Raw genomic sequence first — 15,584 nt, forward strand, 5'->3', positions numbered from 1 at the left:
AAGGTGAATTTAGGCTTAACTGGACCTGCAGCTTCTGTTTGATTTTCACCAGTTGCAAATCAAAACTTCAAGTTTTCAGTGCATGTTAAATTCACCATTGGGCTTTATGACCCCAGATGACAAATATTGCATAGCCATAATAATTATATTTTGCTGACTGGATAAAATAAAATAGCAATTTTACAAAACACAGTAGAATAGCATTTAATTATTTTTGATTTATATCTGCAAAACTGACAACAAAATTTGATAAATAAACTATTTCCACTGTAAGAACATTGGTTTTATCTTCTCATATTGGTCCTGCAGTGGGAAAATAAAGCAAAAATATCAGCTCACAACAAAATAAATCTAAATCTGTTAAAGCATTAAAACATGTTGTGGTTTGTTCATACTTCAACAGTCAAAAAGGGAGTTCCTGAATAAATGCTGAATGTGAAGGGGCGCCTTCGGAATCTATCATTTTTAACTTCACCGCATTCATTAATCTTCCATAAGCAGCCATAAAAGAACCTGTGTGGAGGACGAAGAGGATATCTGGCTCCAGATTCTAGCATTAACCAAGAGGAAGAGGAATCACAGGTTGGCATTACGATTCCATGCCAGTCACCGCCAAGACAAGCGATCAGGCCACAAAGACAAACGCCCTGACAAAAAGCCTCAAACTAAGGTTTTCCAGACTGTAAAAAGACAGAAGTATTTTCTGACTGCCAAGTCTTGAGGTGAACTGAAAACAGCCTAACAGGAACCATGGATTAAAACTGAATTCTGAATTTATCTTCCTCCATTTGATGCAGTGTCTTTGTCTGAAATCTCATAAAATGTAAACTAACAGCGACAAACATTTTAGGACGTTTCAAAGTTCAGGTTCAATATTTCCATTTTATGCTAAAACCATAATCAATGACATAAATCAAGCTTCAGTAATTCTTTATTTTAGTTTCCATAATGACCTTTAGGATGCTTTAGTTAGCCGTAAAACTGAAATAATATTTTAGACCAACAATAGATCCTCTTTCATGTGATAAAACAGTTCCCACTTTATTTTATAATTTATACCAAACAGCATCTCTAACAATGACAGTGGTGTCAGGTGCATGGTCCATATGTTATTTGCAAAAATTGTGTCACAAGAAGAGTTTGTTGAAGCAAACTGAACAGTAAGGCTTCCCTCCTTGCTCCTTGAAGATGCCCTGGTTGAGCTGCCGCAGACAGAATGCACACACAAAGTGCTCGGGATGAAACTTGCGCTCGAGAGCAGAGATGCAGCGACCGATGATGGGCTCGCCACAGCCGCCGCACAGGGAGCCCTGCCTGGAGTGAAAGTGCAGCGCACAGAGGGGTCGACCGTCCATCTCCATGAAGCAGCCATCAGTGAAGGGCTTCAGGCAGTCCTGGAGAGAAAAGCAGAAGAAGAAAGCAAGACAAGGTGTCAATGAGCTCAAAGGTTAATGTCTACAAAACTATATAAACTAAATGTTTACTTCTATTTCTGTTTTAACCCTTAAGAGTTGTGCATAGTTACTTTATTATTGTCCATCTCTGATGATTGGAGTAAACTGTTTCTGTTAGCAAAATAGCTTATAAACCACTGGATAGGTTTAAAATGAAACTTTCATTAAATCTTCTCTTGATGTACATCAACTACTGGATAATGTTGAGTTAACCCTGTGTCTTCTCAACATGAGATGATTTGAGTTGAAAAATCGAGCATAAATGCTGGGGAGTGCTATGAACGCCTTCATAGAATGACCATAGCTCAACACTGTAAGACCAGACACACAAGCCTGTGCAATGCCTTGATTGACTACAGGAAAGTCTATGACTCCACGCCACACACGTGGATAACATCCACAGAACACAAAGAGCCTTCATACAGGACACAGTTGCACATATCAGCATCAAATGTGGCACATGGCAAGGTGATGCACTGCTCCCACTCCTGTTCTGCATAGGTCTGAACCCCTCAGTCAGATCATTGCAAAGAGTGGCTATGGATACCGATTACAGAGTGGAACAATCATCAAGCTATATGCCAAAAATGAGCAAGACATCTCACTGATCCACCTCACCAGGATACAGGACATTGGAATGCCATTTGGATCTAAGATCTTGAAGTACACCAAGAGGGAAGCCCCCAATGATGAACTGATGAGTGAATGTCTTAGGTGGCAGTTGAAACCCAATGTGGAAGAGGAGGAACAAGACGAGCCGTAATGGAAAGATAAGCCCCTGCATGGCATGTACCACCGCAAGATTTAAGAAGTGGCTGATGTCAACAAATCCTACCAGTGGCCAGAGAGGGCTTGAATAAAGTACAGCACAGAGACCCTTATCATAGCAGCTCAAGAACAGGCCCTGAGTACAAGAGCAATAGAGGCCAGGATCTTTCATACCAGACAAGACCTAAGATGCAGGTGTCAGAGAAAAATAAACTGATTCACAGACGCTCAGGTGTAGACTTCATGAAATTTATTACAAAGCTTTGGAGAACGGTCAAACCCACAGAGTCAATGCATCACAACTGAACTTATTCATGTCTTGTTCTGTCTGGCTCATTCTAAGTTCCTGAAATGAAAAGGTTAGTTTTATAGAACCTCATCAGGGTGCCTCAGAACCAAACCCAGCTGGCTACTGGGAAGAACAGTCTCACAGAATGGAAAACAATCCTCAAGGTTCCTTGTGGTTGAGGGGGTGTGTTGGGGGGGGGAGTAAATAAGATTCTAGCCATCTACTACTGGCACTGTCATTCCACAAACAGTGATACCAATGACATGAAAGCATTATAACATACCATTCAGACCACAGTAACACAGAATAAGATGAATCACACATAAGGATCAATATATAATGAAGTATCACACTGTAAATACTTTTCAAGTTGTGTTTATTTGTTATATGCAAGGTTAACACAAGATTAACAGTACAATGAAATGTTCATTGTACTTACATATACAACTTTCCCCTGACACAGGCTATGCAATGATGCCTCAAAGACAGTCTGACACATAATAGCAGAATGTAAGATTTAGGCAGGCAAAGCATACATGAAACACCATAACCAATGGCTGGAATAATTTACAGGAACATCTGTGCCGAGTATGGACTGAGGTCCCACAGTCAATTCAATTCAGTTTATTTATATAGTGCCAAATCACGACAAAGTTGTCTCAGGGCACTTTACAGGAACATTCACATACATAAAAAGACAATTAGTAAAATTCTCTATCTAAGGAGGCCAGCAGACAAGTTTAATCTTGGCTTCATTGTAGTCTCCCATCCTAAGCAAGCACAATGGCAACAGTGGAAAGGAAAAACTCCCTTTTAAAAGGAAGAAACCTCCAGCAGAACTAGGCTCAGGACAATCAGCCATCTGCTTTGACCAGCTGGTTTGAGAGGACAGAAAGGAGAGACAAACAAACACAGTCAAAGTGGGAGACGCCACCAAGGGTGTTGGTAATGGAAGGGCTAAGATACTCTGGGACTTCCAGATTCAGACTGACAAAACAAGTGATGGCTAATCAACACTTATTAGCCATCGCAAGTGACTACAAGTCAACCACTGTGGTGGTCGACAAACAAGAGAAGAAGGCAGTGGTGATAGATGTAGCAATCCCAATAGGCTGTAATATCAGGGAGAAGGAGCATCTCAAGAAATACCAAGGGCTGAAAAAGGAAATACACAAGTTGTGGAGACTCAAGGCATCAGTAGTCCCAGTAGTCAAGCACTTGATGCAGCACTTGGTGCTGACCCCCAAACTAGAGGAAGACTCCAGTTTGGGGGTCACAGATTCCAGGAACAATCTCAGAAATCATTGTCCAGAAGAAAAGATGGCTAGGAACAGATAAGATACTGCACAGAACCCTCAAATGCCCAGGCCTCTGGTAGAGGACACGAGTTTGAAGTGAAACTGAACAAGCAGAAGAGTAAGGCATTCCAGCCGGGGACTTTTCTGGGTGTTTTGCATTTTTTCTTTGTACATATGTGGGGTTTTTCTGAAGAACTCCTGTTTCCTCCCACAGACCAAAAACATGCATGTTAGGCTAATTGGTAACTCTAAATTGTCCCTAGTTGTGAGTGAGTGTGTTGGGTTGTTTGTCTCTATCTGTCTCTGTGACCTGTCCAGGGTGTCCCCTGCCTCTCACACAGTGAACGCTGGACATGGACACCAGCAACCAGGAAACACGGAAGTAGGTAACGATAATGAATGGATGGATTTCTACTGTAAGTGGTTGAATAATACAAGATTTTCTGAAGGTACATTAAACTAGTCTAACCTTACAATGTTAACCAAAATATGGTTATAATCTGACTTTACATCTAAAAATCCTGTGGCATTTTTGAATCTGCAAACTTGTGGTGTAAATTACATAATTTGATGGAACATTTTGAACAGACAGTAAACCACATAGAGCTTTAAAAATTGATTTACAGTCATGTGTCAGCTAACAACTTAAACAGAAACTGGAACTAGACATTCAGCACAGCAAGGTCACATGTTTCCCTTGGTAGACTTTTTTGTGATTTCATGGCAGTAAAAGCACAGGTGCAACTCCTAGCATTACCGCTGTCTGTGTTTCATTTATTGTGTGCCAGTAAGCCGCAGTGGAGAGGAAACAAGTACAACTCTAGGGCCACAGGCAGGAATGCCTGTGGAACAGTCAAAAGTATTACAAAAGTAACACCTTTTTTTTAGTAAGTCAGCTAGAGAAAAGAAAAAAACAGTTGTCAAAAATTGTTGAAAAAAAAGTTGTTTCCTAAAAAAAACAATCCCACTAAAAATAATTGATGTGTTTGATCATTTTACAGCATTTTCATAGCAATAATTGCTATCAAAAATAATTGATAGGCACTTTGTAATAAGAATAACACTGTGTAAATCTTTTTAACAACTTTGCCACCAGAGGAGCTCCAGTTTTTATTGGGTCTGGAGGCTAATGACTCATGCAACACAATTTTTTACAAGTGAGAAGAATGAGCTGCAGTGAAATTGGATATACAAATCATAATTAGAAAAAAATAGGAGCTTGTTTTTTTCTCTCACACATGAGATCTAAACAATTTATTTTTCACCTTTGAATGTTCCTTTCCTTTTATAAACTGTTTGACCTCCTGTCCAGCAGTGAGAAACACTAACCACACTGCTTAGTGGGGACTTCTCAGACTGATGAAGTCCTTCGGATGGAGAACTAAATGTTTCTCAGCTAAAGGAAAAAAAAAAAAAAGAAAAGAAACTGTCCAGATGACCTGACTGAACATTGTTGGATATTTTACTTAGATTACTGAGCATGGACCTTGATGACTAACCACACTAATAAATACAAAATACAATGTTGATATTTTGAAAGCAGTGGTGGTACAGTAAATCATTATTAGCGTATTGATGTTTTGTGTTATGGTGTTAATTATAATGGATTTAACAAAAAAAAAAAATATTTTGGAGATGTCTGATAACTAGACAGATGAATTGTGTTTTTATTCTAACCAGCTTGAAAAGCTAATGGCAAATCAAAATAGCCCTGCATGATCTCACCACCATCTTGTCAGTCATGTCCGAATGAACTGTTCTAAGAAGAAACTATCTTTTCAAACTGAGGTCATTCACAAGATATTATTTATTCATCATTTTACCACAGAAGCCCATTTTTAAATATCTGAACTATCAGAGTATTAAACAAACTTGTTTAGGAACTTTTTTGCTGCTGATCTCGTGCTGCTGATATATTTTGTTTCTGCTGTTGTTCAGTGTATTGTTTGCACTATTACGTCTTTAGATCCTTAGTACTGTTTCTTTTACAATTTATGTTTTTGCTATTGTTGGATGTAACTGGGATCCTGTGTACACAATTTCGTTCCACCTCATGTACCACATGTGATGTGAATGACAATAAAGAACCTTAAACTTCAACTTGAACTTGATTTTTTTTGTCTTAGTTGCCATTTTAAATTTTAAAATACAATTAAGCTTTTTATATTTCACATATTAGAAACTGAAATTTGAACAATATTCAGCCAGCTGCTGTGTACAGTTACTGTGAGGAGGACATGAAAGAGGACTATGGATTCCTTGATTCATCATCAACACTTCAACTGTAACATATGCATCAGGCATATGGTTTTCATCAGAACTGCGATCAAAACAATGCAAACAAAGCAAGTGTGCGGGTATCTTTCTCAGTCATTCTCAGACTGGTATGCAAGCCAGGGCTGTGTGCGTGTGGTCTGTGTGAGGGGCTCACTGTGCAGACGAAGCACTCTGGGTGCCAGGTGCCGTTGGCTGCAGTCAGGTAGTTCTCCCTCACCGACTCGCCGCAGCCCGAGCACTTGGGAGCAAAGAGGTGGTAGAAGTCCTTGCAGCAGTACGGTTTCCCATCCTTTTCCAGAAAACCTGATAGATGGAGGATAAACTCAATTGTGTGCTAAACTTCTCCATCAAAGGGGAATTCGTTTTCCGTCTTTTTTCACCTTCTGCGTCAAAGCGGTCTCCGCAGTGTGTGCAGAAGAAGTGCTCCGGGTGCCAGGTCTGGTCCAGAGCTGTCAGGATGTTCTGAGAAACAAGCCAAAAATATAACATCTTATTTGACTGATCTTAAAGACCAGTAAGATTTGTGTCACAACCACGTATTTAAAAAGTCGAACTGAGAGAAGAGAATAACCAAAGATGCCAGATTAGTTTCTGATTTATGTTTTTGGTCTGCAGCCTGAGGTGAGCCCAAGCTAAGGTCCCCCTATATAGTTGTAACTATTATCAAAATGTGGTGTCATCTAAGAAAAAACAACCACGTTCTACATCATGTGATCATCCAATCTTATAAAGATCATTTTGTGGATAAAATGTGACTGATTAAATTAAAGTATTGGTGGTGGTCCATAAGTGTTTTATGAGTAAGATGCTCTCTATAAATCACATCTGTGTGATGTGGGGGGAATGTTTTTTTATCTTTCTGTGCTCCCTTACATGCAGAATAGGCCCCTTGCAATAGGCACAGCGTGGCGCGAACAGCTGATGGTAGTCTTTGTCACAGTAAGACTGTCCCTCTCTCTCAAAGAAGCCAGTCGTGCTCAGCTCCTTCTTACACACCACACACACAAAGTGCTCAGGGTGCCAGACTTGGCCCAGTGCTGTGATCATCTAAGGGCGGAAAATAAGGGTGGATAAAGACGTGAAAAACCGAGACTGGTTTGTAATTTTTGTCTCAGGGGTCTGCACCCTACCTTTCCAACAATGCCTTTGTTGCACGCAGCGCAGTGGCCTTTTTCAGTGGTCCGCACGCCAATCTTCTCCAGGTCAGAGCTCAGTCCTCCCAGCAGGTCGTCTATGGTGTCTGTTTTCTGTCTCTGGGATGAGGCTGTCTCACCTGAACCAGCTGGACTGCTGCTGCTGTCCTGCTTTTCATCCTGCTGTTCAACTTCAGGTTTTCTTTTTACAGATTGCTTTTCAAACAGTGTTGGGGGAGTTGTTCCGGGCAGTTGGTTCTAAACAAAAGAACACAAACACATGTGTATTTTGTTTATCCTTTTTTTTTTTTATTTCTTTGTTTGCTAAAAGTTTTAACCAAACCAAACTTCAATACTTATTTGGAGCTGTGGAATGCCGATTTCAATGCTATGCTGCCCTCTATTGTTCAACCTTGTTAACTTATTTCACATTTAAAACCTTTCATGTACCTTCCGTTTAATAATAAAAATATAAAAATGTATTGAACAATGTTGAATTTTCCATGAGAATATGAGTACTAATTATACAAAGTCAGTTTAATGTGATATACAGGTACATAGGGACGTACATCTGCAGAGAATACTGACCGCTTGTGCTAGACCCATTAAATCTTGCAGGACAGAGTTCAGTTCTTGAGTGGGTGAGTCGGGATCAAGAGAAGCTGGCACAGGAGCTGGCAGGTCACTAGGTTCAATAAAGAGACAAATTTCACAGTAAAGCAAAGCAAAATATTTAAAATTATTCAATCTTATCAACTCAGACCAACCCATTCAATCAAAAACATCACAAAGATACTAAATGTTAGAGACTACTTGATCCAGGGTCCAGTTTATGGCTTTAGTTTTTAAATAAACTTTGGTTCTGGAATTGTGACAGTAGCTTACTAATTACATAACATGCATGCACATATGTCTTTATAATAAAGCTAAAAGTAAGAAAACACACAAAGCCGTACTATTAAAGCAATTGAAAACAGGTGTGTAATTGAAATAGAAACATAATATATTGACTTGAAATTCCTTAAACACGTTAATTCATTTGAGATTAGCCTAAAGATGTAAAAAAACATATCAGCAAATGACGTCATAAAAACACAAGTTAATTTTAATATTTAATACTTGTTTTTTTTTCACTGCTAGATCATGCTGTGTTGGTTAAGGTGGAAGTCAAAGTGTTTAGCTGAAATGAGATCTAGATGGCTCTGGTCTGGATGCTAATTCAAGTTGCTCCAAAGTTGAAGTTAATTGTAGATGTTGGCTTTTCAGTTGTGCGTTGGTAGGAAGTGATACGGTTCCTCACAACATGACACAGACACACACACTTTATCATGTCCAAAGTGAAAGTTATATTCAGAGCCTTCAAACTGCATGACAAGTTTCTTACGTTTTATCTCAAACAGTCCAAAAAGAGCATTGTCTCAGAGAATTGTTATATTTTGCAAAATGAGGTTTAACACAGTTTTTTGCACACAGTTTTAAACACAAATGGTAAACTGGCCCAACTTGCAGCTGAGAAATGAACCAAAGCTCTGGAGGGTGTCGTAGAGTGGTTAGACCAATCTTGTCTCACTCTGAATGTAAATAAAACTAAAGGTATGTTTTTCTATGAGACTACATTGGACACTTCAAATGCAAACATTTATATTAAGAATAAAGAAATTGATATTGATACTGTGATGGACTGGAGACCTGTCCAGGTTGTCCCCTGCCTCTCGCACAGTGATGGCTGGACATGGGCATCGGTGACCACGGAAAAGGAAGAAGCAAGTAAAGATGGATGGATGGATGGAAATTGATATTGTGACTGAATTTAAGTATCATTAAGGGGTTAATTAGATCCATCCATCCATCCATTTTCTTTACCCGTTTGTTCCATTTTGGGTCACGGGGGTCACTGGTGCCCATGTCCAGCAATCACTGTGCGAGGGGCGGGGTACACCCTGGACGGGTCGCAAGTCCATCGCAGGGCCACATAGAGACAAACAACCATTCACTCTCTCACTCACACCTAGGGACAATTTAGAGTTACCAGTCAGCCTAACATGCATGTTTTTGGTCTGTGGGAGGAAACCGGAGTACCCGGAGAAAACCCACGCATGCACGGAGGGAACATGCAAACTCCACCCAGAAAGGCCCCCGGACCGGGGTTTGAACCAAGGACCTGCTCGCTGAGAGGCAGCAGCTCTACCAGTTGCGCCATCGTGCTGCCCTGGGTTAATTAGATTCATATGTCAATTCAAAATTGTCAATATGTCAAATTCAAAATCAATTACAAGAAACATTAAATTTAAAAAGTCACAAACTGTAAAACACATGATCCTGGTCAGTATTAGACATATTAGATCTTGTTAGTCATTTGAAGCAGCCAAGATATTCGTGCATTCATGTTCTCACGCACTTCATATTGTTTTACACATTAGGGACAAGTTAATTCATAAACAATAAAAACCGTTAGGGTCTAAAAACTTTGACAAAAAGCTTTTAAGACATCATTGTGTGAATGTACAGAAACACAAGCTTCTAACTTTTGAGAATTTTAGAGCTTTCTCAAACATGGGAACAGATTATAACATTTTAAATGGTTTAGTGCCAATAATCAATCCATTATCTTTACCTGCTTTTTCCATTTTGGGTCACGGGGGTCACTGGTGCCCATGTCCAGCCATCACTGTGCGAGAGACGGGGGACACCCTGGATGGGTCTCCAGTCCATCAGGGGGGACACACAGAGACAAACAAGACAACCATTCACTCTCTCACTCACACCTAGGGACAATTTAGAGTCATCAGTGTAACATGCATGTTTTTGGTCTGTGGGAGGAAACCGAAGTACCCAGAGAAAACCCACGCATGCATGGAGAGAACATGCAAACTCCACCCAGAAAGGTCCCAGGCGACCTGCTCGCTGAGAGGCAGCAGCTCTACCAACTGAGCCACCATACCGCCCTTAGTGTCAATCATTTTAGCAAAGTTAGTTTTTCACCATTCTGCTGTCTATGTGCACTACCAGAACATCCACACAGAAATGAACAATTCCCATTTGATGCTCGGCCTTCGGACCAGCAGCTTTCTCTGTTAAAGAAAGAGCTCAGTGGAATCTCTCCTGGTCACCATAAAACCTGTAGAGCTTTAATTAGCTTTAAATATACCTTTAATATCTCAAATCTACTCAACACTGCAGTCGCTAAATTTTATTAGGTAATCAATAATATTGTGTACTTTTAATAATGGTGGTAGGGGTGTGTTTTTAATTGTTAAATGTCTTTTTTTTTCCTAGTTTCATTGATGTCGGATGGTTTAAATGTAGTTTATTGTCTGGAGGGACCACAGATGAGAATTAGCACAAGACTAAATCTGGTGGTGTGCATCGAGAGTCTTTAACATTATAAATGTACTGTACACTGTCCTGATTAAATAAAGTGAATTGAACTGAACATGTTGTGGAAAATGCAAAAACTATTTACATTCACTTGTCGTGACCTGGATTCTTATTGTGTGTGTGTGTGTGTGTGTGTGTGTGGGGGGGGGGGTCATCCTTCAGAAAGTCTTCAGTCCTTTTTAGTTTATTTGTTTTAGGTTTATGTCTTCTGTTTTATTACTCGTTTTTGTTTTCCATGTCACCTTACTGTTTCTTGGATTACCAAAGGCTATTTCTCATAACTTCCTTCAGTTACTTCTTTTTTTCTCGTGGTTACCCAACTCTTCCTGTTTCTATCTTTTGATTTTATTTTGTTTTATCAGATGAACTCTGAATCAGCTGTTTTTCTGTCACTTTGGGTCTTCCTGCTTCTGTCTTGTTTGTTCTTTGTTACCTGTCAGCCTCCTGCTTTGTGTTTCAGTTCGAATGTTCTGCCATAATTTAAAGCTATGAACAATATTTTCTAAAGTGCTCTGTTTTAATGTGATATATAATACAATCAAGGCAGTTTCCCAGAAGCTATGTTATATTTTTTAATCTTATTAAACTATCTGTATCCGTTTTAGCTGTTTACGCTTTTAAGATGGTACAAGAAAAACAAACGTTTTACTAAAAGCAACTGATTATTTTACATCATATACCACATTTATTTTGGAAACATGTTTGGAACGTGATGTGAAAGTTTTGAGAAGAGGCAAAGTTTCAAAAATGTTTACAATTTTGCATTAAATGATTTGACATATGTACCTGGTGGCCTTATTATTTTGTCCTTGGGACATGTTTTGGGTTGGCTGATTAGCCTTTAATTGTTTTGAGCTGTCCCTTTTCTGCCCCACATATTTAAGAGGCTGGTCCCAGGGAGTTCTCCACCCCCCCATCCCCTTATTTTTTTTTATTTATTTTTTTTTGGTTCCTCTCTGTCACCCACACTTTTGAGCTGCCTCTCACAGAGGCACTGGTTTTTGAACTCTAGTTTGGACTGTTTTTTTGTTTTGTTTTTTGCTGCCCTTGTTTTATTCTGGAGTCTTTATGGTCATCTTGTTTTTTGTCATTGTCCTGGAGCTGTGGCCTGCTGTGGGCGGCCTCAGCCACCACAGGTAATTTTTGTTGACTTTTGTATGATTTTTTTTTTTTTTTTTTTTTTTTTTGTAATTTTGGCCTGGTGGGACAGGTAGTCCTGTTTTCGCTCTTCCTTTTGTAATAGGTGTTTTTTAGTTTTTTGTAGCTTTAGTCTGGTATCAGCAGTGGCTTCGACGGCCCTGGATAAGGTTGGCCCGCTGCTGTATCTTTTGTTTGGTTTGGCCAGCTTACCAGGTCCTCCTTTAAGTTAATACTTTGGGTTTTTGTGTCTTTTGGTGGACACTGGTATTTTTCCTTTTTTTTTTTTTCCAGGAACCAGCTGAAAAATAAAATGAATGTTTGAACCTTCCTTATTTGTGTCTCATGGCCTCCTTTAATGTGTTGTGTTCATGGTGGACATAACACATTTAAAAAATATTTTAGTACATGCTGACGTTCAGTCATATTTTCCATGAAAGTTGTCTTAAAATGAGACAACCAGATTTTGAAATACTGTCAGTTTAAATTAGTTTTGTTTTTTTCTACACTCTTTACATATTGAAGCTGTTCAAGGTGACAACAAGGACCTGGAGTTTGTGTCTCACCTGTACACATTCGAGCAGTCGGACTTTTCTTTTTCACTAAATCCAGACAAATCTGCATCTGAAACCTGCAAAGAAATTCAAATTATGTTTCAGGAATGTGATGAAAAATAACTTTGTTTTTATTACATTTCAAAATGGAAAAAGTTTTGATCAGTTGAAAATAAAATTAGATTTGACTTTAGCCAGAAATATATTTACATTTGTGTAATGATTGTTCAGCTTCCACACTATTGTTTCTGTGTTTATTTTGCTGCTTTTTGCTTTTTCTGCTCAGCAAATTTCAGTAAACTCATTCAGCATACTTCATGTTTGCAGAAAATGTGATTTCTGTAGTTTTATTTATTTTATTTTTTTTGCTCACCTTTCCATCAGACATATCTTTGTTTCTCATTGTTTCAGCGTTGCCTGACCCTGATAGATTCAGGGACAGCTCTTCTAAAAGCATATCTGTGGCAGGATAAAAAACAGCCATCTTTTAATCAATCATCAACTCACATGCACAGTGTTCATGCAACAACTGGGCACATTGTTCTGTCCCACTGATCCCTTCATGTTTTATGTCAACCAGTGAACACATGTTTGGTTTTTGCAGAGCGAAATGTTTCCTGCTCCGGTGAACTGAGGCTGTTTGGTTCACATCGGCTTCCTCAGGAAGTGGTGGCATCAAATGTTGCAGAAGTGAAACTTGTGATCAATGTCACAAGAATCTGAAGGATAAATATTGAACCCAAAATATCTTTCTTTGCAATTTTTTAAACCATGCATCAACAGAACATAGAAGATAAAAATAAACCATGCATTATCTGCACTTTTTTACAACTATTATATGTGAGAGCAAGAGAAAATATTTTGTATTGAAAAGAACATTATATAGAAAGTTTAGCTTCAAAAAGACAGAAAGTGTTTCAGCATGGTGAAACTACCATGACTGCATTTATTCTGGTGAAGTGAAAGTCCTAATCTCTTTGACCTGATTAGATTTATTTTAAATATTACAATGAATATTATCAGTTAAAATCATTTTAGGAGCTTTTAAAAAGACCTGTGTGTTAAAAATAAATTTCAAAATAAACAGTAGGAACCATAAAATTAATTGCTGATAAAAGTGTACAGTAAATACAGGACAGTGCACAAGCTGAGTAAACTGTCTCCATAAGCAGACTTCCTTTTTTTTTTTTTAACATCGCTCACATTTTAAATCCGTAATAAGTTGTATAATTGATTGGTTTTGGAGTAATCGTTTATGTAAAAATTATTTAAAGATATCTTACCAAGCTCATCCATGTTAGTTCCCGCTTTCAGTACAAATGTTGAAAATGTGTGTGTGAGATGGTGTGTGTGGGTTTTCTACTCGTTTGTCACTTGGGTAACCAGATGTTTGTCATGTAAGGTTGAAATCACCACTTCCTTTGGGTTTCTTTTTTTTTTTTTTTTTTCTAGATGAACAGGAAATATGTGACTGTATGAGTGAGATTTGAACAAAGATTACAGCTAATGTTTGTGCTCAGGAACTGTTTTCTATTAAATAGTTGTGAAGATGATGAATATATCATTTTATTACACGTTTTATGTGTTAATAGCAATGCTGAACTTATTTTACCAACTGTATGGGGATTTTACTTTTAACATGGGTATTTGTAAAGTGAGAGTTATTTACTTATGTTGTGTTTGTGCTTTCCTGTATGAAGTTAAATTAATAACTTGCTTACGCGAACTCAAGCTTATGTTAAAATACATGCATAACAGATTGTAGAGTGTTTGCAAGAATTCTCAAAAGCACACTAAAAACACCAAATAACACCATATCAACTGCATAATGTGTGACTTTGTCTCATCAAACTTCACATTCTCCTCTTTTCATTTGTAAAACTGCACAGTTGTCCGCATGATCTGAGCAATGTCAACAAGTAAATAAACAAATAAATAAATAAATAAATAAATAAGAGCTTCTTCTCCTTAATGACCTCCTCCAGCTCATCCAGAGGCTTTCCCAGGCCAGGTATGAGATATATTTTCCACTGCACGTTTTGTGTCTGCCCTGATTTCTCCTCTCAGTGGAAAGAAAAGTGGTCCAGAATTACAGCTGAGAGGGGAAAGAAGCTAAGAGAAACGATTGGTTTGAGTTATTTTTTCCAAAGTGTGTGCAACCAAATGTATTCTATATTACATTATATCATGCACTTGTGGACACCCATGTTTGAATATGATTGTGATGGACAGTGACTAGCACAGAAGTCCAACAACAGAACACAGCTCAGGATTAGATCAGAGAGGCCTTTCTTCCCAGTCACGCCCCTCCAGGTCACACCGTCATTAAATTATTCATATTAATACGGTATACGGTTTACAAATTAGGTTAATTCATATGTATTTTCTGTTTGATAATATAGAATTTCACAGTGGTTATTATTTACATTTATGGTCAGAATCATTATTTACAAATTTACATGTTTAAGATGTGTTCAGCAGCATCTGAAAGTGTTAAAAATTAGTTATTGTATCTTCCTTTGTGCTTCATTTACTGTACTTATCTTACATCTAGCTTCTGATTGGCTAGATTAGGTCATGTGAGATCAAGACCAGAAAGTGTGGTTATTGTGCAAGGATAAAGTGTGAAGATTGAGAAAAATATATAAAAAAAAATATTAATAATAAAAGTGCCAAGATTGGTTGAATTGCTGTTAAAGTAATCTGCTTGCATTCTGATCATCGTTATATCTGGAGTGATCTAATCACCACACAATGAGCCCTCACATTACACTAATAATAATTTTGTCAGGCCCATTTTTGGAGTTTTGCGTGAAATTATATCAGTTTAGGCTTCTTTGTTTGTTTGTGTAGTTCCAGTACGCACAAAGAAAATAAATGTGTATAACAAAATGTGTAATTGTAATAATTTTCTGGTAGAAATTTTTGATTTTCTGAAAACTTCAGGGGTGACAACATTTTCAGACATTCATTCATTAAACCTTTATTTATACAGGTTAATCCCATTGAGCCTCGGGGACTCATTTACAAGAAAGACCTGAATTTTAATAAAGAGTGACAACAGTGGACAACAACGTCAACAATAGAAAACCATAAAGGATGCGTACACATTTTATTTTATTTTTTTAACAAGTGAAAATAAAATTACAATTAAAAGGATAATTAAAAGGAAAAGTAACAAAAAACAGCTAGATTGTAAGGTGGTGTAGAAAATTAAAAACAGGAACATGTCTGCGTTGGTTTTTGCCAGAAACTTAACAGATATTTAAAGCCACTTAGAGAGGTCAAGGTCGAGA

At 38.1% G+C, this 15,584-nt stretch overlaps 1 protein-coding gene across 1 annotated transcript; it reads right to left on the bottom strand.

Moving 5' to 3' along the window:
* Window positions 1–1,127: 1,127 nt before the first annotated feature.
* On the bottom strand, window positions 1,128–13,584 carry lpxn (leupaxin). The gene is made up of 9 exons (XM_037674691.1): window positions 13,572–13,584; window positions 12,662–12,747; window positions 12,301–12,365; window positions 7,808–7,904; window positions 7,217–7,477; window positions 6,960–7,133; window positions 6,467–6,548; window positions 6,241–6,389; window positions 1,128–1,394 (listed from the first exon to the last, which is right to left on the bottom strand). Exons 1-9 carry the CDS (start codon window positions 13,582–13,584, stop codon window positions 1,128–1,130), a joined length of 1,194 nt encoding a protein of 397 aa, XP_037530619.1.
* Between the last annotated feature and the right edge of the window lie 2,000 nt (window positions 13,585–15,584).

This window comes from Nematolebias whitei, chromosome 3 (assembly GCF_014905685.2).
Source record: "Nematolebias whitei isolate Nwh7 chromosome 3, NemWhi1, whole genome shotgun sequence".
Lineage (NCBI taxonomy): Eukaryota > Metazoa > Chordata > Actinopteri > Cyprinodontiformes > Rivulidae > Nematolebias > Nematolebias whitei.

Bases quoted from the DNA above. Each gene is read 5' to 3' on its own strand.
- lpxn (XM_037674691.1), bottom strand. The intron at 7,905-12,300 runs GTGAGACACAAA...TATTGAACCTAG, and splicing joins GACTGCTCGAATGTGTACAG to TGACCTGCCAGCTCCTGTGC. The intron at 6,390-6,466 runs GTGAAAAAAGAC...TCCATCTATCAG, and splicing joins AGACCGCTTTGACGCAGAAG to GTTTTCTGGAAAAGGATGGG.